Source organism: Gadus macrocephalus, chromosome 11 (genome assembly GCF_031168955.1).
Source record: "Gadus macrocephalus chromosome 11, ASM3116895v1".
NCBI classification, from domain to species: domain Eukaryota; kingdom Metazoa; phylum Chordata; class Actinopteri; order Gadiformes; family Gadidae; genus Gadus; species Gadus macrocephalus.
Genome location: NC_082392.1, coordinates 16,057,932 through 16,079,236, shown reverse-complemented (window position 1 = coordinate 16,079,236; position 21,305 = coordinate 16,057,932). Strand labels below are relative to the sequence as shown.

Sequence of the window (21,305 nt, the reverse complement as noted above, 5' to 3'; positions counted from 1 at the left end):
TTGATACACGCTTTTAGCAAAGGATGTTTTTTATTGCCTTGAAATGTTGAAATGATCATTATAATTTATAATTATATTCGTCAAAATTGATTGCGTTAGACCCTCGTCTGTGGTCAATGATTTTGAAATAATATGATGCATTGTTAATCATATTCATGGGACTTGAATAATAGGTGTCCATAGCTGTTTTTATTGAAAGGTGTCTTTTAGTATCTGCCAAATATCAGGATGATACAGGCAGATTTAATATCTATTCATTATTTATAATTATTCATTTTAATTGTACATGTTTCTTATAATTGCATATCTGAATATAGAACATTTTTCCTAGCCTTCATTGACGATTTCTTTGTTGAAATGCAATTGTGAAATATGAATTGATGTCATAAAATAAGATAAATAGTCCAACATTCCAGACATTCCAACATTCCAGACATGATTTGCATGAGCACAGTGCACTGTACAAAAAAACAACGATTCGAAATCAAAAGGATGTGGATTGATGATTAGTAATTTGGGTGAAAGAGATAACGGCGGAGGTGTAGAGAAATGATTTGGAAAGAAAGTTAGTTTGATAGAGAGGGTTAACAATGACATAGACTGCTCCGTCATGTCATCCTTTACACAATACCTCTTTGGATTTATTTTGAAGTTCTTCGGCTTCCTTTTTCAGTTTATCCTTCTCGTTCTCTAGGTCTGCAAAAGCTTTGCGTAAGTCACCGGCCTCTTTACTGCTGAACTGCTGAACCTCTAGGTTTTTTATCTCTATCTCATGAAGCCTGGCAGCGATCGTGTCAGCTTGCTTCTTGAACTTCTTCGCCTCCTCTTGGGCTTTGCTCTGACCGTCACTAAGTTGAGAAACCTCGAGTTTGAGTTTTTCTGCCTCAGCTATGATCTCCAGTTTTCTTCTCCTCTCCGCCTCAAGAGACTTCTGGTAGCCCTCAGTTTCTTCTTGGAGACGCTGCTGCATGAGCTGTTTGTCCTTGAGCAGTTTCTGAGCTTGTTCTTGAGCCTGGTCCTTTTGTCTCTGAAGCATTTCGGCCTCGGCTTTCAGTGTGGAGGCCTCTTGTATGGCTTGCATTTTTTCTTTGAGCATCTTCTCTGCAAGAGCTCTTTGCTGACTAAGCTCATCTTCCGCCGCTTGTCTCAGGTGGGCCGCCTCTTGGGCTTCCACACTCAGTCTGGCGGCCTCCTCAGAAAGCTTCTTCATGTTCTCAGCCTTGTCTGCAAGGAATTTCTGCGTGTTCTCATTTTCTTTTTTGATAAGGCGCTGGTTTTCCCCTTCTATTCTTAGTTTCTGTTTGAGCAGCTCCTCCATGTGGACCTTTACTTTGAAAAGCTCCTCCTCCACTTGGGCCTTTTGCTTGACCGCATCGCCAACCTCATCTTTCAAGCGTTGGAGCTCGTCATCCAAGACATATTTCTGCTTATCTGTTTCATCAAGCTGAAGTTTAACCTTTGTAAGCTCTTGTTCCACTTGGAATTTTTGCTTCAAAGTTTGCTCTGCCAGTTTCTTGTGCTTTGCCATTTCGGCATCAGCCCGTTCTTTCTGTTTGAGTGCAGCAGCCTCGGCCTGTCCTCTTTTAGCAGCTTCAAATTCAGCCTCCTTCCTCAACCTCTCTGCATCCTCCTGGGCTTTTTGTTGAACTAAAGCTTCTTGTTCAGCCAACAGTTTTTGGCGCTCTGCCTCTTCTGCTTGTTGACGTAGGAGAGCAGCCTCATTTTCTGCATTCTTCCGAGCAGCTTCTGCCTCTTTGGCTAGTTTCTTGGCCTTCTCATACTCCGCTTTGAGTTTTTGCTGCCCGATGTTGTCTTCTTGTTGTTGCTCGAGGACACTTTGAACTTGATGCTCAGCCGCGCTGCACTTCTGGGCTGCCTGTTGGGCTACGATGATCTGTTTTTCTGCTTCCATGTCAGCCTCCTCCTTCTGCTTTCTGGCTTCTTCAGCTCTCTTTTTCAGACGCTCAACCTCGTCTTGGGCAATCTTGCGTTGCCTGCCAGCTTCTGCCTCTGCGGCCGCGATTTTCTTCACCTTTTCTTCGGCTTCCCTTCTTCTGTGCTCCTCTACAAGGGAAAGCTTCCGGAGTTTTTCTGCCTCTTCTTCAGCTCGAAGTCGACTTTGTTGAGTTTCTTCTGCAATGTTTTTCAGTTTGTTGAGCTCAAGCTCCAAATCAAGCTTTCCGGAAGAGGCCTTTTCGAAGTTGACCTTAAGAATTCGGATCTCTTCTTCCACAATTCTTCTCTGCTTCAGAGTGTCATCCACGATCGCCTTTTGTCTCTCCATTTCAACCTCAGAGGATTTCTTGAGCTGGACTATCTTCAATTCGATGTCTTGTTTGTGCTGGTTGGCTTGGTCTTCAAGTGCCTTCCTTTGGTAAGCCTCATCTTCAGCATGACGCCTGAGTCTTTCATTTTCAGCCTCCTTCTCTTTCAGGGCGATCTCAGCCTCTGTTTTTGAGCGGGTAGCTTCGTTAATGGCAGCAAGCTTCTCCTTGAGGATCCTTTCAGCTTCTCCTCTCTGGCGAGCAGCTTCGTCCTCGGCGACTTGACGTTGGCGCTTTGCCTCTTCGACAATTGATCTCAGTTTGCCTGCCTCCTCAGCTAGGTCCTTCATTTTGGCAGCTTCGTTCTCCAGGAGTTGCTTGCTCTTCTCGGTCTTAGACATGCTCTCTTTTTCCGCCTTGTTTTTTGATTCAATAAGCAGATCCATTTCACTGCGCACTTTGGCCAGCTCATCCTCCAGTTGTTTTCTTTGTTGTTGGGCAGCAACCACTTCGTTCTTCAGGCGGTAAAGTTCATTGTCGAGAAGAGACCTCTGTTGTTCAGCATGGTCAAAGTCTGCCCTCAGGCGGATCAGCTCTTGTTCTGCGTTGAGTTTCTGCTCAGCTGTTCCCTCAGCCAGCTTCCTCTGCCTCTCAAGTTCATTTTCGGCCATCTCCTTCTGTTTCAGGGCAGACTCCTCTGCTTTGGCTCTCCTTTTGGCCTCACGCTCTGCCTCCTCCTTTTGTTTTTCTGCTTCTTCTTGGGTAACAGTCTTTTTCTGGGCTTCTTCCTCAGCCTGGAGTCTCAGACGGAGGGCCTCGTTGGCTTTTTGACGCCACTTTTCAAGCTCTTTTTCAGCCTCCTCCCTGGCAGACTCAGCGTCCTCCTGTTGCTTCTTGAGTCTTGCTGCATCTTGCTGCAGCTGGAGAACAGTGCCATGCTCTTGTTTGAGGGATTCCTCCAACTTGGTAGTCTTCTCCACATAGGACATGCGCTTGCTTTGGAGCTCAGCAGCTGCGCTCTTCTGGGCTGCTTGGTGGGCCACCTTGATTTGCCTTTCCTTCTCTATTTCTGCCTGCTTCATTTGTTGCACGGCCTCCTCTGCTTGCATCTTGAGGTTTTCCAGGTCTTCAAGGGCCCGTTGTTTTTGCTTGGCAGCCTCCTTCTCAGCTTCTGATTTCAGTTTGAGTTCCTCCTCCGCTGCGCGTTTTTTATGCGTCTCTTCGTTGACTTGTATGCGGAGCTTCTCTGCCTCTTCTTGAGCTGCTTTTCTGAGTCTCTCAGCCTCCTCTGCCTTGTCACGAAGCTGGTGTAGCTCAGACTCTGCAACAGACTTCTGTTTTACTGTTGTCTCAAGTTGAATTCTAATGATGCGGATTTCTTCCTCGATCTTAGTGCGGCTATATAAGGCTTCATCCACTTGTTGGCTTTTGTTCTTTATTTGCTGCTCTGAGAGGTTTTTGAGCTCATGCAGCTCCTGCTGGATGTTTTGCTTCTGATTCTGTGCATCAACAGCGACAATATCTCGCCGGCTGACTTCTTCCTGCATTTTGAGCTTTAGCTCCAGGGCTTCTTGCTCTGCCTTTGCAATTGCCTTTGCGTGTGATTCAGCTAACTGTTTTTGTTTTGCTAACTCGGCCTGTATTTCTGCAAATTTTTTCTGCTCTTCCACTTTGTGTTTCTGGGCAGCTTTCTGTATTAGTGGAAGGAAATGGTAAAGAAAGGATCATAATCAAGCAAGACGTTACATTAATTGGCTCCTGTGGAAAGTGGATTGGAATTGCGATTGTTTTCTGTAATCACATTCCAATCACACTTGGAAAGAGAGCGACTTAATGTATCGTCTTACTTATTAAATGTTAATGTAAAAGGTTAGGTTAGAGTTCACAACAAACATTACGGTGCAATGGATATTAAAATGGATGTTAAAATCACGATGCAGTTAAAAAATATGATCAAACACGAACAAACACAAGCATTGTTAAAGAAAATAATGGATGATGGTAGGGTTGTGGTGGAGGTGGTTGATGTGGTGGCAGGTGAGTGATGGCAATTGAAAAACATGAACAACTACATCACTTCACAACACATGTGGCATGCAGCTGTAGCTTCTCTTGCAATAACTCCTTTAAATGCAGTTAAATAGAAGTTAAATATCAACATGAATTCACTGATATTATTTGAACAGGTTTTTTTTATAGCATTGGCAGTAATCTAACTATTGCCTGTTTTGCAAACAATATTCCTTTCATCCTAAATTTTTTTTAATTTGTATTCTTGAAACAATTCAATATTAGTAAAGATAACATTATTAACACTGTACATGTGTTTCAAAGCTCCATTCATATTATTAAATAAAATAACGCTTTAATCCTTTGTTTAATCTTTTTGCATCCATTCCCACAGCATCTCACTTCATGCACAAGGAGCTCTTTATGTCGCTATTCTTCAAGAAGTAGGCAAGCAGAGGTCAGAAAGGTGAGGCAGTTGTTAAAGGAGGCAAAAAGCAATTTCATGTTTTAAAACAAAACCTTTGAAAGGGTAAGCAATGACATTGCTTATGATAAAAAGAGAAGGAAGAACTATAGCATATAAGAATAAATGACATTTATACATAATATATAGCAGATTGAGAAGGCATGAAAGTGGAAGAGAACATGTGAGATTACATGAGAGAGCAAGATAATGTGTTATTAAGGTACCTTAAGTATAGAGTATAGTTTACCTCTTTAGAGCCCAAACAAGTTAAGCTTTGACCATGCCAAAGCATTGGCAAGCAGTTAAGAGAATCAAAGAAAAGAATGAAACGTTAGGGTTAGAAAAAGTTTGCACATTTGAAAGTAGTTAATTTTGGCCATGGAGAGCTAAAGACCAAAGTTGCAGGGTCTTTGGCTGAAGCATTTAGTAGGAACTGTGAAATGTACAGCCGAATGACAAAAACATAGGCAGTTATATAGCAAGAAAACAAAAGGTGCATAGTGAAACAAAGGATTATACTATATTATACCATTATACTAACATAACAAAACTAATGCATTATGAATGAGGGATGGATGGTTTGGCCCAAAATTAAATTGTATTAATGCAAGATTGAACGATGCTCTACACTAACACTGCATACGTTTGGTCGAAAACTGACGTTTTAATAAAACTCATGCGTCATACTTAATTTTAGAAATGCATTTTGTTATTACACACCATTGCATTAACCCTATATTGCTCCCTGCTTTTTTGTTGTGCTAATATTATTTGAAGAACAACACTCAACTAATAATCATACACTGCAAAAAACCTTGCGGATCAGCTACAGCATGCCAATGCTCCACACTTTTAGTCAATGAAAGTGTAAAAGTTGTCACCAGTAATTCACTGGATTCAATTTACTGTGTGTGTGTGTGTGTGTGTGTGTGTGTGTGTGTGTGTGTGTGTGTGTGTGTGTGTGTGTGTGTCTGTGTGTGTGTGTGTAAATGTCTGAACGTGTGTGTGTGCATGTGTGTTGGTATGCATAGCTTTTGTTCTGTGGGCACTTGTGAATGTTGATATGCGTGAATGCAGGTGAGAGGGAGAGAGAGAGTTGGTTATGTGTGGGTGCATGCATGGGTTTTGGTGGGTGAGCGGAGTGAGCGGACGGTCGGTCGGTCGGTCGGTGCTGTTTGGTCAAGGTAAGGTTTTGGGGGTTCCGCGCATCGGTAGGACCCCGCGGGTTGTCACGAACCTCCTCGTCCTCCAGGCGGCGCTGTGTGTCGGTGATGAACTTGATGTACTGGCTGGTGAGGGTCATCAGCTCGCTGTAGCGTGTCCTCAGCGTCACGTACTAGGGGAAACATTTCAACATGCACCACATTCAGCAGGGGGGCCTCTGAGACGAAGCTTCCTGACCTTTTGGCCACGACCGGCGACTTGATCAGATTTAAAGTCGTAGGATGTGATGATGAAAAAACATGATATTTCTAAGATATATTAAGAGCAATATTTCATACACAGTAGATGTGAAATGTCAAATGAAACAAATGGTAAAAAGTTATAATTATATTAGAAGAAGATACATTTCATTAGCTCACTAGCCTTGCCTTATCGATGTTTGGAATTCAAACAAATGTTATGGCACACCAAACTCTTCCTCAGGGAACGCCTGTGTGTCTTGCCCCAAAGTTTGGGAAAAGGGCTCTAAGTGATACCAGGGATGTATCTCTGCATCGTCTGATACATGGTGATAAGGAACACACACAGACCTCCTGGATGATGTTATCAGAAGCGGAGTCCATCTTGTTCTTCTTCATGGGTGACGTGAGGGGTTCCACTTGAGCTTTGTAGGCCACCAACTGGAGTTCATAGTCCTGGAACATAACATTCAGACTCTGAGTCTCAGTAAATAAATCCCAGAATAAACTAAACAGATACAATGTGAAAGAAAAATGATTTTACATTTTTAATTACAAATTAAAATATAAAAATATTTTAAAAAATGTGGCGTCATTTTACCTTGATGGTGTCAATGTAGGCCTTTGCGTAGTTATGACACTCATCAACCTTGTCCTTGTTGTTCTCAATCTCCTCCAGTAGTTTCTGTAGTGAAAAAATGGTTTTAATGCCATTGCATTGACAAACTAGCTGTACAGCTAGAGAGAGAGAAAGAGAGAGAGAGAGAGAGAGAGAGAGAGAGAGAGAGAGAGAGAGAGAATAGACGACACTAATGAATTGAAGAACAGTCATCTTAATACAGTACCTTCTCCTGGGCCAGTTGCTCCTTCAGTGTTTTGCTGTCGCTGATGGACACTGCCTGGATCTTCTCCTGCCTCTGCTTGGCGTCTCCGATCCACTGGATGAGCCAGGCGTAGCTCTCGCGGTAGTAGCCCAGCTGGCGGCCCAGCTGCTCCAGCTCCCTGTGGCGCAGGTCCATCTGGGTGAACACGGCCCTCCAGCGGTCCTGCAGCCCGGACAGGTGCCGGTGGTAGTGGTCCAGCTCCACGTCGCGCTCGCTGTGCACGCGCGACATGCGGTCGCTGGCCCCCGACGCCTTCTTTAGCTCCGTCTCCAGGGACTCGAAGGCCGGCTGCTCCGACTCGGCCGCCGCGTGCAGTTTCTGAAAGGGGGGGGGGGGGGGGGGGGGGGTGAAGAAAAAAGGAAGGAAGGAAGAAATAATCAATATTAATTAGAATGGTAAGAAAACATTTAAAAGGAAGCAAGAAATCCAAGGAAAGAAGAAAAAGCAAATGAACAAACCAAAAGTCAGAAAATAAAGAAACATATCGCGTTGTTTTAATTGAATGAAGACCAACCATTAAGTTCCCACATAATGAATATATATATAGATATAAAGTATGCAGAAAGCCAAGCCATGTTTGTTACCTTGAGCTCGGCCCGGCAGGTCTCAACCTCCTTGACGTCATTGGGCACGGTCTGGACGTCACGCAGCTTATCCTCGTACTTCTTGAGCACGCCCTCGGCCCCCTGGCTGCTGCGGATCACCACATCCACTGTCTTCAGCCTGGAGGTGACGAAGATGAGAAGAAACACATTGTGTCATTGGATGAATCAAATGGGTGCTCTGGCCTTCTGAGCAAAGGCATGTTCCTGAACCCTACGCGTGTGTTTCTGAACTCACTTCTCCAGGTAAACGGAGGAGAGCATGTGGGCGTGGTCCATCTTCTGCACGGTGACCTGGAGCTCGGAGCGCAGGGCCGGGGCTGACGCGGGCTGCTGGGGGGAGGACAGTACCTCCTGGGTCTTCAGGGACACCGTGTCCACCTCCTTCTTGATGCGGTCCAGTTCGTTGTGCTCTTTCTGCAGGGGAGCAACAGAGAAGGGAACGTTAAGTCAGGGCGGAGATCCTTGATCAGGGACACGTACACATTGTACAGTATGGACAACCAGGTTATGCTACGAGGTCATTGGTTTCTATTGCATTAAGTGCATTGCACACACATGAGCAGTACACATTCTTGACCGGTGGAACTGCAACAAAACAACCTATGTGATGGAGAGCCACGCCCACCCACAGTAGAAGACTATGTACAGAACATGGTGCGTCAGAGGCCTCAGCACTGTACCTTCTGCTCGCTGGTCTTGAGAAGGCATTCCTTCAGGGGCTCCTCTCCCAGGGGCCTGCGGATGCGGTTGACTGTGTGTGTCTCACAGTCCTCGATACGCACACGCAGGTCCTTCAGCTGGGAGGTGTACGACTTGCACACGGACTCATATTGCTCACCTGTGCGGTTGCATGGGTTTGAGTGAAGGAACAGAAGAGAAAGGAAACAGGGTTGAATATGTGATCATTGCAGGAATCGCAATGGTGAAATGGCATGTGGATATGAGATTGTGGACCATAGCGTTGCATGTTTAGTTTGTGTTTGTGAATTAGGGCGAATGTGTGCTCAAGACTTACATAAACATCCTTAAACAAACGTAAAGCAAGCGAGAACAAAACAGTGTTGGGTTGCAATATCTATTCAATATCTCTTCAAAGCTTACATTCAGTGATGTGTGTGCTTTGGCAGCAAGTAAACCACAATAAAAAGTACATTCAAAGCAATTGGTAACAAATAATTTAAAGCGAGAGGCTATTTAGTGATACTGTTTTACCTATGTGCATGGCAAAATAAAACATAGCTGTTCAACCACTGCATCAGAACAACTCTTACGCTGTGAACCAAACAATCAATGAACACATGCAATCATCCCAAATCCTTGTGAGCCAGATGATGCTAAACCGTGGGCGTGAATAGTATCACTTACTGTGTGGACTAAGCAACACATAGAAAATACATATTTTTGTGTTTCATCCCATTTGTGTTTCAAAAGCATAGGCCATACACATGCTCGCTGAGCCAGGCTTAAACAACATGGCCTTTGTTCAGCTTGAACGTCACTCACCTTTGGGTTTAAAAACCACTGACCCTAAAAAAGGCGAACCGACAATTACATTCAACGTTTCATACACCAGCTCCAGTATTTCTCTGTTTGCGTCCCTAACACAGGTAAAGGTACAGATTAGCGGCTACGGTTTGCAGTTGTGGCGCACTCACCTTTCTCCATGGAGCTGAGCAGGTTGTCAAAGTACTGAGTGGTCTTGTTGTACTCCCCCTCCACCTGCTGCCGGTCGTCGGGTCCAAACTGCTGGGAGTCCTGGCTGTCACGGAGGTAGTCCTGGTAGTGGAGCTGCAGGTTCCGGATCATCAGCCGGTACTCGTCTTGCTTCATGCTCTTGAACTGCGGGAGGAAGGGCGGGGTTATGTTATAGGACGTTATAAACTGCCTGCTATAACTTTTTATTACATCTTAAAGTAGTACTCTATTTTGCATCGAAGCACAACAAATATTTGATGTTTTGAAATTTGGGGCCAAAGTCCACCTTGCTCTTGTTTATAAAATAGATTGACCTGGATACGATGTTAACAATAGCTTATAGATGTATCAAAATGTGAGCAATATCACAAGGTTAACGCCCATATCATTACTGTGAATAGTGGACTGACCATGGTGATGTTCCAGGCGCGGATCACTGTGATGTCCTTCATCAGGTACTGCCATGACAGCAGACCCTTCATGTCGATGTGCATCTGCTGCCACATAGTCACCATCTGCTGGTGGCCTGCGTCCAGACTGGGGAGAGAAGAGGACGTTAGGTAAAGAGAGTTCCATGAGTGTATCATTTATAGATATAGCTCAGTTTTTAACACAACCACATAATGATTACACATACTTCCTGCATTTACTTTTCATTTGTTATACAATTCATTTGTTTCTTCATATACATTCATCATTTACTGTCCTGTATGCCAGGTGACAGAGACACACAGTTTTCCTCATTGCATCTTGCAACAAATATAGAAATCCCGTGCATCTGAACGGCTAGAGACACTGTATGGTTTAGTATAGCATAGTACAGTGTGGCATATAAATGTGTTTCCTTACCTAGCCACACTGTCCATAGCATCCTTGTTGACCGGAGGAACCATGAAGCACACGGAGGGCACTACGGCCTCGTTGCCCGATCGGTTCAGGATCTTCCACTTGAAAGGCGCAGAGTTGTTGAGCAGAGCACACTCATCTCCCTTATGGACTGTGATCTGCAAACATCAGGTCACAGGTGGAACCTAGTCAGACCACCGGTGGTGTCTTGGCTAAACAAGCCTGCAGGAACCTTTTGGATGGTCCTTGGATTTAAGGGTTAGGTTTAGACTAGACTGGTGAATATATAATGGGGAATCCTAACCTCAGCCTGCTTGAAGTCGCAGACGGCCTGGATGGGTAGCTTTCCTTTGATGGCGGTGGTGGGGTTGCGAGGCTTCAGCTGGATGATGGTGCGAGCCCTCTTGTTCAGGCTGCTCACGTTGGTCTTAACCTCGTTCAGCTGCTCCTTCTCCTCCTGTTAAAGACGCAACAACGATGACAATGTAACACCCAACAACATCACATTGGCCTCAAGCGATCTAAAAGACTTGTTTTAATCTTGAACCCTCTCACTGGTACAGGATTTGCTTTGTTTTAATGTATGTTTTTACCGATATTTGTTTGTTTATTAGTTAATTGCATTGCATTTGTAAAGTGACTTGTAAAGTGACTTCTTAAAAAAGCGTATTATCATGAACAGCCTGGGAGCACTGAGCCAGCCTACCGCAGCGTCCTGCAGAAGGTCTTCCAGGCGCGTGGCGGTGGTGGCTCGGTCGCAGCTGTACTTCTTCTTCATGTTCTCCTGCATCTTCCTCATCTGCTCCTGAGACTCCTTCACATCGGCGAAGAACTGATGGAGGGACAGACACAAGTCTTTGTTAACGTTCTGTGGCCTTCAGTTCTGTGTGGTACGCAGGGAGCACGACAAACCGCCTCATCTTCATCATCGCTGCGTGATGCGGGGCGTTCACCATCGAGAACTGAAGCGCTGCTATTTTGTGTACCTGGTAGTAGGAAGTGTTCTCTTTTTGATGAGCCTCGATGCAGCAGCACAGCTGAAGGATCCAGCTCCACTGAGTCTGCAGCGCAGCTGTGAAGGCCTGGAGGATGCAGAGACAAGGATGGGGGGAAATCAATGGAGAGGAGCTAATGGGTTGAACAACCGGTCCCAGTAGGTGCTAGGGATATATCTGTTTCATAATGAGGTAGGGACTACACCTAATGTATATTAGTTTCGGGATCAAATGATGAGCCTCTGATAATTCACAATAATCATATTTTCATGCATTTACAAAGTTATTTAGGCACTCATATGCTTTGAATAGAAGGTTGCGTGTGTTGCATAAGATGATCTATACTATGTGTTTGGAGATATTGCTGATGGTGTTGTGTTTACCTCCACTGTCTTCTTGCCCGGGTGTCCCTCCCTGATCAGTTTGTCGCCGGTGGTCTGGATGTCGTTGATCTTCTTCTCCCTAAGCTCCAGCTCCCGCATCAGACCCTGAAGACAACAGAAGAGATCTGTGTTCACAATGCGTCATATTCACTTATACCTTCTCATTCCTTCCATTCAACCCTATGGATTCACTGCTCCCTGAGGTGGTTCAGTCAAGAGCCTGATATGCGTTTGGGTTTGCAAATAAGATTATTGTTGCTATTATTGTTATTGTTGTATTGTTCGCAATACATTAATTTCGCAAACAAATTCAGAGCCAACAAATGTAAGGGACAACTGCAATAAAGTATGGGATCGGTTGAACAGGGACTGCGTCAGGCCCACCCACCGAGTAGTTGTCCTTCTTGGCGGTCATGTTGGAGTTTCTGTCGCTCCAGTCGAAGTTGACCTCCTCCTCCTCTTTGTCATTGAGCCACATCAGCTCTTTAGTGGCGGCGCTGACAAAGCCGTTCAGAGACTCCAGGTTCCTCAGGCGCGACTTGGAGGAGTTCTGAAATACGGAGCAAATCATGAGTGAAACACGGCAAATATTAATTGTAGTATAGAAATAGTCTATAACGTGGCATACATTGTGTATGATTGAGTATATTTACCAGTAGTTTGGCGTACTGAAGTTCCAGTTTACCCAGGTAATCTCTGTATGCTCCCTTACTAACAGGAGACAGCTGTCCCTAAAGAGAGTACATTTTTACTAGACTTACAGAGAAAATAGCAAAGGGACAATAACAAAGCAAGCAATCGAGAAATTATTTTGTTGAATATCGTTCAACAATATTGTTATAAAAAATTATTTCCCAAATTGTTGCAAAATTGCCCCAGGAAATCTTCCAAAATGCCCCCAAAGAACATTACATGAGGCAAAACCAGTGAGTCCTCTACCCTGGTACGTACCTCATCAGTCTTGGCCCTTTCGATCTTGGCCCGGAAGTCCTCAACGCTCTGGTGGAGACCCCGGTGGCTGCCCAGGTTGGACTCCACAGTGGGCAGGTCTGAGCCCCACTCAGACTCGTTGATGCGGCGCTGGTTCTCCTCCACCCAGGCCAGGAGGTCCTGGGCGTAGCGCAGCGTGACCCCGTCCAGCTCCGGCCGCCCCTTGGAGGACTGGCTAACCTGGGATATTTGATGCATGGTGGTCGTCAGGGTGGTCTTCTGACGCAGGTTGTGATCCGTGCGCAGGTTCACCAGGCGCTCATGGAGGCGGTAGACCCTACAGGAATGGAAACATGATAATTGGTTATTGTTTTGTTCTGCACGTATTTGGAACCAGTCCATTCATTGAAGGCAGCTGGTTAAAGCTTGAGTGGGCAATCTGGAGAAACCAGATTTTTTAAGTACCCAACCGAAAAGGTAGACAAAAAAGGTGTCCATTGAATCCTTTTACTCAAGCCAAATTAAATGAGGGATTATCTTACTACAGTCAGCAAGACTGCTGACTGTAATAAGACAGCAAGAGATTGACATTCGTTCAATTTTTTGTCATTGCATTTGATTTATTGACTGCTGTCGGGACGTAAAGAGATGTTCAACAAATAGCACTATAAATGCTTCTAAAATAAATGACCTACCCTAGTTCTAACATCTCAGAGTACAAATGTAAAAAAGAGTGAAGAAAAACCTTTGCTCTTCACTGACCTGCGATATATCTGCTCAGACTGCAGGTGGCGCCCGTCCTTCAGGAACTGCACGTCGTTGAAGAGCAGGCGGATCATGCCGTCGGCCTTATCCAGGTCCCGCTCCACCTCTGCTGTGTACCGGGCTGGTTTCCCTGAATTCAGCAGACGGAGGTCCTGCGGGTCACAACACAGATATTTAGTTTCTCCAATAATAAGACCCAGGAGAGTCACAAAGCGACAACATGGAACCGTAGCTAATGAAATACCAACTCTTCACCTCAGAGACATTACAAATTTCCCAATAGAGAGCCTTTTCATATTTCTATAGGAACATTTACCAGACATTAATAAGTGAAAATGTGAAGGTGTAAGACTATCCAGACTCCCGTTCTTTAATAGGAGGAAATATCTTGTGCCGTAGCTCATGGTGGAAAATTAAAAAAAGCCATGTGAGATGACAAAGGGATTGCTGACTAGTAATCCTGGATGAATAGAGACAGAGGGAGGGAGAGAACAGAGTCCCGTTGTTCTCCCAGGATGGTGACCTGTCTGGGACAGGGATCTGTCTCGGCCTGGGGTCTGTAGGCGCGACTCACTGTCTGCATCTGGCTGTCCAGCTGGTTGAGCTGCTCCTCACAGACTCCCGACTCCATCTGGACCTTGGTGACGATCCTCTGGAGCCTCTCAAGTCTGGGGTGGGGAACAAAAGACAAGGAGAAGGATGACGACCTTGTTTCAACATCCCAAAAGTATGACGCGAGCAACATCTGTGACTTCAGAGAGTCAGTCACTATGTTGGTTTATTGTTTTGTGTTGGTCCAATTAGTCAACCAACGTGAATACACAAAAACACAGACATTTCTATGAAAAAACAGGATACGGGAAACACGCAGCACTAAAGAAAAGCCTCGCTCAGATCAGACAGAGGTTTGTGACGGAGCAGGTAGTGTAACCTATGAGGGTCCGTCAAAAAGGCCATGGGACAAGTGACCGTCGGTTCAAAATAATCAAACAAATCCAAACAAAAAAACTAATTTTAAAGTGGGAATATTTTATCCAAATGGAGACAAAAGTGAAGCGTTTTGAGTTCAGCCACATTTCATAGCCATGAGGGAGTCCACTCAGAGAGTTGAGCAGACAGTCTTGTGACAGAAAGACCAGCCCACTACCCGGCATGACAAACTATCACTGAAATAAGGCTGGACATTTACCATGGCCCGCAAATAAAAACTAGATGTATTACTTTACTAGGCTTCCAGATCCTATTAGGGTTAGAACTAAAATACGATTAATTTTTTGACCACTCAGAAGGACATTTGAAAAACATCCATTGTCTACAAATAGGCAGCTGTGTGTGTGTGTGTGTGTGTGTGTGTGTGTGTGTGTGTGTGTGTGTGTGTGTGTGTGTGTGTGTGTGTGTGTGTGTGTGTGTGTGTGTGTGTGTGTGTGTGCGTGTGTGTTTGTTTGTGTCAGAGTGTGTGTGCATGTGTTTGTTGCATTCGTGTTCTCCACCCCTTTAAATCAACAGTGTTTAGATAGCGTTGTTGCCCGATCAAACTTTTTTTCCTTTGGAGAATTAATACTCCACTAATCAATGGAGATGATAAATACACAGTTCAATCTAAATGAATGATGACCTATATAATTCAGCTGTATGGTGCAAGCCTATTTGCTCTCTGAGGGGTAGCAATCGACAGCTATATCTGTACGAGGAACGCTGAACAAGTGAATTGTCATAACAGATACGTTTTAAAATGGCAAAATAGGAAGGTTGCCCAACCTTCCTATTTTGAAGGAAGGTTGGGCAACCTTCTTTCAAAATAGTCGTTGAACCTGCTGCAGGTTAGATTTTAGAGCAATATTTGGAGTATAATTCAAACCGAAGGTGCATGAATGCACCACATCTAACCGGCAGAGGAACGCATGGAGGGAGGGAACATAGTGTTGTTTATTTTCTAAATCTTGCTCTCTTCTACTCTCTACAGCGCTCGTGTCTTACCGACAGCAGCTTTGAGCTCACCTTTCGAACTCTATTCTGAGCAGCTTTTCTCTATCCAGGCAGGCAGAGTGCAGGCGTCCCCATTCCTTTTCCACGTCGATGGGGTGGTAACCTGGGGGCACCTTCACCTGGCCCGCACGCACCGCGCTCTGTAGGTAGATGGAACACCATGACACATCACGATAGTAGAGAATAGAGTGGAGAATAGAGCAGAGGAATGACTAGAGAATAGAATGGAGAATAGAGCAGAGGAATGAGTAGAGAATAGAGCAGAGGAATGAGTAGAGAATAGAGTGGAGAATAGAGCAGAGGAATGAGTAGAGAATAGAGCAGAGGAATGACTAGAGAATAGAGCAGAGGAATGACTAGAGAATAGAGCAGAGGAATGACTAGAGAATAGAGCAGAGGAATGAGTAGAGAATAGAGCAGAGGAATGAGTAGAGAATAGAGCAGAGGAGTGAGTAGAGAATAGATTGGAGAATAGAGCAGAGGAATGGGTAGAGAATATAAGGGAGAATAGAGTAGATAATATAGCAGAGTTAGCAGAATAAAATAGAAGACGGTATAGAAGGTACCCTCTGTAAGCATATAAGCATATAATTCCTGGACTAGAGAAATAAAGTAGGGTAGAGTTGAGAATGGAGAAGAGACTAGAGTATAGTAGAAGATGATTAAAAGAAAAATTAGTAGCGTACTACAATAAACCATGATACAATACCATGCACTAATAGAATATAGAAGGGTAGAGTTAGGGACGACTTGCCTCAAAGGTTTGATAGATCTGGTTTGAGCGGTTCTTGTCTAGCTCTTTTGCAGGCAGTTCTGTCTCTTTGAACTTTAAGAACTGGCGCCACAGGATCTGAATGGGAAACATAACAGTGGTACTTATAATAATACTTCAACAACACATGAATCATTTTGTTTTGTCTTTCCAAGAAAAAGTTGCCACTCTTTGTATCTCATTTTATGCTTTTTTCTAATTATATAGATAGGTACCTATCGCATTACTGTGGTTTTTCTTTTTAACATACATACTGAATTGACTAACTATTAAAGTTGGAATATTAATCAAAATGGGACAGCATTATAAACTTTTGATGAAAACAAAAGAAAAACCAACACACACACACACACACACACACACACACACACACACACACACACACACACACACACACACACACACATAAACACAGAGAGTGAGCGGTTAACTGTGTGACTAGAGCAGACAGGGTGTGTGTGTGGGGCGCAGCTGTATCTGGAGCTCTGGCTGGGAATGGCCCAGTGGAGTTGTGCTAAGAGTTTACAGTTGATAGATCAGGCCCTCAGGCTGTTAGTTTCACACACTACACCGTGTGCCAGCTGCCCCACCCAGCTCTCCTCATACATGATACCTTATTCATTTATGACAGTGAAGAGGACACAAGCTTCCTTTCTCTTATAGTGTGTTCTTTTATTTACACATGGTTCTATTGTGTCACTCATGTTTGTTGTATTTGTATTATTTCATTGGGCATGAACTCCCACACCCACACCTGAGCCCACACACACACCCACGCTTAACAATATTGCACTCCGCGGAGAGACCGCAGACGCGACTGTAAACAACTCTTTGAAAGCCCGATACTGAACAATAACGTCTGGGGCAACCCAAAACGGTGGTCGCTGCTCACCTCGATCTCCTCATAGCTGCCGGGGAACTTCCTCTCCCCGAAGATGGTGATGTGGTGTTGGATCCACTGCAGCAGCAGGGTGACCAGCTCATAGTACTCCTGCCAGCGTAGCTCCAGCTGCTCCAGCAAGCACAGCGACACAGGGGCAACAAAATAACAAGCAGCAAGGAAGTCAGTTGGGTGGACAGGGAGGACAGGAGGGCTATTTTCACCCTGTTGTTTCCCATGTTTCCCAGGGGCCCCACCGACACCATGCTAACTTAATTTGGTATCGACAGGCCTGGCGTTGTGCTGCACCAAGCGCTTATTGAAAAAAGAGAGAGAGAGAGAGAGAGAGAGAGAGAGAGGGAGAGAGCGAGAGCGAGAGCGAGAGCGAGAGAGAGAGAGAGAGAGAGAGAGAGAGAGAGAGAGAGGAGAGGGAGAGGGAGAGGGAGAGGGAGAGAGAGAGAGAGAGAGAGAGAGAGAGAGAGAGAGATTGACACAGAGTCACAGTCAGAGAGACAGGTTTGATGATCGTGTGGGAAGATAAGGAAGGAGGGTAACGAAACACCCACACTACGGCTGAATGAATAATTTGACCTAATTTGACCAAGCTAGTAATTGCACTTAAAGTGCAATGGAAGTCCTGTGATCAGAGATGCTCGGGACCTCTGTCGGAGTTCCGGTCCTGGCTGGTCTTGGACGACAGTGTGTCCACAAGAGGTCTTATCATACAGGTCACAAGCCTGACTTCAACAATTTCGATCTATCTATCTATATTTATCTCAGCGTCTATCCCCCCGGAGGAACGGAGAACACTGGCTACTTACGTGGCCTTCCTGTGCCTCAGGGATGCGGGGCATGGCGTCGTACAGCGAGGACACATAGGTGATGATGGACTTCTCATCAGGGTGAGCAACATCCACATCTATGGAAGGGAATGATGGAACCATGAAGTCAAGGTTGGTGTCGCTAGCACACATCATCACTACAGTGACTCAAAACACTGTTAAAGTCTCCTTCAACACGTCAAATTAGTATTAGGTTATGTATGGGTTGAAGTTGATACAACATTGTCGAATATACTTTACTACTAGATACTATTTGATAAACGAACTGGTAAGAATATATGTTCTTCAAGTCTACTCCTGCATAGTATCATGGCCAACATATTGTACTTGTGGCTAACCCTGATGCCAATAACAACGCTTGCATAAGTCAAGTATTGGCAGAGGTGAATTGGGTCTCTTACCCTCTGGGTCCAGAAGGCGGGTAACCCCCAGGTCTTTCTCAGCCACGTTGAAGGCCTGTTCCAGGTTCTCCAGGTTGGTCTGTCGATACACTCTACCCATGTCCACGAGCCTGGGCCTTTGGGAAACACAAGCACGGATCATGAGTGTTCCACATTTCCTAAAACAGCCCATTTACTCATGAGTGGTAATGTCCTCCCCATCTCTAAGATTCATTTAACATTATGAAGGCTGAAACCGTCTGCGTCAACGTTAACAGCTGGTCAAACATGTAGAAGTGTGGACCCTGTGGTCAACTTTTTACCGGTGGCAATAGGTTTCCATAATAGATGTTTTGTGGGCGCTACTCCGCCATATTAAGAGCACTCAATAGAGTTGTAGTACTGTAAAATCCTAAATCAAAGTAAATATACCGTAACCTAGGCTTATTGAAATTTGTTAACAAAACCTTACGTTCAATAAAACAATCAATAACATACAAAAATGTTATTAATTATAAACAGATAAAATGTAATATTTGGCAGTATTATTCCAAAATAAAATAATTTGGAAGACTGCAATACCAATGACTTAAAATGGATTGAGTTATCCTGATGTAAACTCTGGGTTCCTTCAAAGTTCATCATCACCGTGTGGAAGAAGAATGTTCAGTGCAAGAGCACACCTGCCTTATTAATCTATAAAAATAAAGCTAGCTGGCTCCCCTGGGCATTTCACTTGCACTGGCATCACGCAAAGTAGCCGGTGAGCATTTCTGACACATAGAGCCGCTACATAAACCAAACTCTGACATATTTGCTCAATTGACTGCGGCCCTCCCCCATTTGGGAGGAGGAAGTGTACAAAGAGAGAGTGAAAGAGAAAAACAAATAAGACTGATTATATTTACAAGCTTGGCACAGAGAAAAAGAGAAAGAGAGAGTGAACTCAAATGACTCCAAATACATCCGAAACCACCGCCTCCAACAGAGTCGGCTGCATAATGAAAACATATTTCCAGAGGACACAAATATTCTAAACTTAGTTGAATAAAACATCCGAGCGGACCCATGATGCAGTTTAACACGATGACCGGTAGCGGTGAAAGCTTGGTCTCCGTTGACGCGCGGGGCCTGTCTGTAGCGCACGTTGTGGCAGTAGACCTGCCCGTCTGCACAGGGAGGGCTGCTGCTGCTGCTGCTGCTGCTGACAACACGACACTCCCTTCCACTGCAGCTCGCGGAGCTCTGGCTTCGGCCCGCTGAGATGCGGCGCCTCCCGGATGAGGTCGAGGCCCCGGTCCCCTGAGAGCTCCAGCCGGAGACCCCCGCCCCCCCTGGTGGAATGTCCTCGCACACCATCACCACGCTGTATCCCAGGTCACTGTGCCTTCTCCACCTGCCACCTCCGCCAGCAGGCAGGCTGAAGCGGGTCGCCTTCTTATACTTCTCCTTCTTCTTTGGGTTAAACATGGTGATCCGACGTAGGGTGAATTTCAACAGCAGTCCGTCCGAGTCTAGCAAAAGCCCTGCACTTCCGTGGCTAAGCGGAAGTGGACACAACCGCACGATGGAACTCTTGATGCTGGATGTTGTGGTTTGAATTGATTAGGTCTTTCTCAGGTCTGTGTCGTCATCATGAGCCGGTAGAAAACGTCTGATGCTTCCCTGTCCAAGTGGCAAGCACCGAGTGCGCTGATCCCATCTCTCGCTACTGTCTCTCTCTCACTGTACTTTATTTGAAAATAAGGCAGCTGCCAGGCCAGCCCTACTGGCGTGCATTAAGCTTTTTTTTTTTCTTTTTTCACTCTCCCTCTCAAAGCGGGGCAGTAACATGCTTGAGCTTTTAAAAGAAACTCGTCCCTGCGGCTAACCTTTCTTTTACCTTCTCTGAAAGGCTACAAAAACCACGCCTAGTTGAACAATTAAGTCTCCCTGGGCGAATGCCTGAGCTACGTCGTTTTCTGGTAAAAGATAGCATCGAAATTCTCACAAATCGGTCATCCGAACACTAACTGCTTGTTCTGAGGAACAAATTAGGTTTAGGGCAATTTTTTGCATTTAATAAAGCCTAAAAACTGCCCTTCACTGCTAATAAACAAATTATATTAAAAAACATAGATGGTTTATCAAGAGAATATGATTGTCAAAAATATATATATATATATTCCATCCTTGCATTTAGCCGTAGGGACTGAGGAGGTTTTCATGGGTTATACGTTTTTACTTGCAAAAGATCATTGAAGAATTGGTAGCCGGCCAAGGCCCTATTTCTGCCCTCCTTCAATTGCTGAAACACCCATCATCTGTATATTCTGTAAAGCCCTGCAATAGAGCCAACCTGCAGAACTGCATGACCTGTCCACTTACTGGTGCCTGTGGATGACGGCGTTGAAGAGCTTGCCGTCCCGCCAGCTAGTGGTGAAGTTGTCGCAGCGCATGCCCTGGTAGTTCTCCGTCATCGTCTTGGACCAGAGCAGCAGCTTCTCCTTGGCCGTCATGTCCTCAGACTGGCCGTTCACCTGGATGTCTGAGATCTGACCCCCACAGCGACACGAAGCAACGGTTAACACCAGAGTAGGGGGCACACAAAATCCATGGCGATTTATTGGTAATTAAAAGGTTAAATGTGTTAATCATGAGTGGAAACCGAAACCAAACCAAAAAATTATCTGTGATTATTGGAATTCCCCCTCCTGTTAATTTATTATTGAGTCAAATAAAGAATGAAATAAGCTTGTGAATGTATTAGGATTCCTATGCGAGTGTGTGCTTTACAATCGCACAGCTGTTTCCTCTTGTTGCAACTAACTATTTGACGATCATTCTGCAAATAAGTGTGTGAATTGTTAGCATGTTGGTCCTAAGATCCAACATCTCCCTGGTGTTCCCTGGGTGTATCCAATATCTATTGTGAGGGTGGTGCATCTGGGCTCATGTCCACATGTGCATGTGTCTGCGCATGTGTATTTGTGTTTGTGCGCATGTGTGATTCAGCATTAAGTGTATCAGATTCCTTCTTCACCACGGGTATCACACCTTCTCTCTCCTCTGTAATGGGCTGAAAGCTGCCATGACTCACCAACAGCTGCACATCTGATGTTCTTCCAAACAGTTTTAGAAGAGGGACACCTGATCTCTTTCTATGGGCTCACTTGTTGATCATCTGTAGCTGTTTTGAATGGCTTGCCAAGCTTTAAAC

The 21,305-nt window shown here is 44.9% G+C and overlaps 1 protein-coding gene across 31 annotated transcripts in view; it reads right to left on the bottom strand.

Annotated features, from left to right (window-relative positions):
• Positions 1 to 21,305, bottom strand: part of plecb (plectin b) — a 105,241-nt gene that overhangs the window by 9,250 nt on the left and 74,686 nt on the right. For 22 of the 31 annotated variants that reach the window (XM_060064951.1, XM_060064953.1, XM_060064952.1 and 19 more), the window contains 27 exons: positions 20,474 to 20,640; positions 18,128 to 18,243; positions 17,706 to 17,803; positions 16,897 to 17,013; positions 15,987 to 16,082; positions 15,245 to 15,372; positions 13,821 to 13,914; positions 13,244 to 13,398; positions 12,503 to 12,818; positions 12,205 to 12,282; positions 11,940 to 12,101; positions 11,552 to 11,656; positions 11,160 to 11,255; positions 10,880 to 11,005; positions 10,478 to 10,630; positions 10,177 to 10,331; positions 9,738 to 9,864; positions 9,288 to 9,471; positions 9,136 to 9,159; positions 8,313 to 8,470; positions 7,868 to 8,046; positions 7,612 to 7,750; positions 6,989 to 7,345; positions 6,745 to 6,828; positions 6,495 to 6,599; positions 5,978 to 6,076; positions 632 to 3,955 (listed from right to left, as the gene is read on the bottom strand). In XM_060064951.1, the coding sequence (XP_059920934.1) occupies positions 632 to 3,955; positions 5,978 to 6,076; positions 6,495 to 6,599; positions 6,745 to 6,828; positions 6,989 to 7,345; positions 7,612 to 7,750; positions 7,868 to 8,046; positions 8,313 to 8,470; positions 9,136 to 9,159; positions 9,288 to 9,471; positions 9,738 to 9,864; positions 10,177 to 10,331; positions 10,478 to 10,630; positions 10,880 to 11,005; positions 11,160 to 11,255; positions 11,552 to 11,656; positions 11,940 to 12,101; positions 12,205 to 12,282; positions 12,503 to 12,818; positions 13,244 to 13,398; positions 13,821 to 13,914; positions 15,245 to 15,372; positions 15,987 to 16,082; positions 16,897 to 17,013; positions 17,706 to 17,803; positions 18,128 to 18,243; positions 20,474 to 20,640 (6,942 nt within the window). The remainder of the gene's footprint in view (positions 1 to 631; positions 3,956 to 5,977; positions 6,077 to 6,494; positions 6,600 to 6,744; positions 6,829 to 6,988; positions 7,346 to 7,611; positions 7,751 to 7,867; positions 8,047 to 8,312; positions 8,471 to 9,135; positions 9,160 to 9,287; positions 9,472 to 9,737; positions 9,865 to 10,176; positions 10,332 to 10,477; positions 10,631 to 10,879; positions 11,006 to 11,159; positions 11,256 to 11,551; positions 11,657 to 11,939; positions 12,102 to 12,204; positions 12,283 to 12,502; positions 12,819 to 13,243; positions 13,399 to 13,820; positions 13,915 to 15,244; positions 15,373 to 15,986; positions 16,083 to 16,896; positions 17,014 to 17,705; positions 17,804 to 18,127; positions 18,244 to 20,473; positions 20,641 to 21,305) is intronic. The other 9 variants (XM_060064975.1, XM_060064973.1, XM_060064948.1 and 6 more) reach the window with 4 other exon arrangements.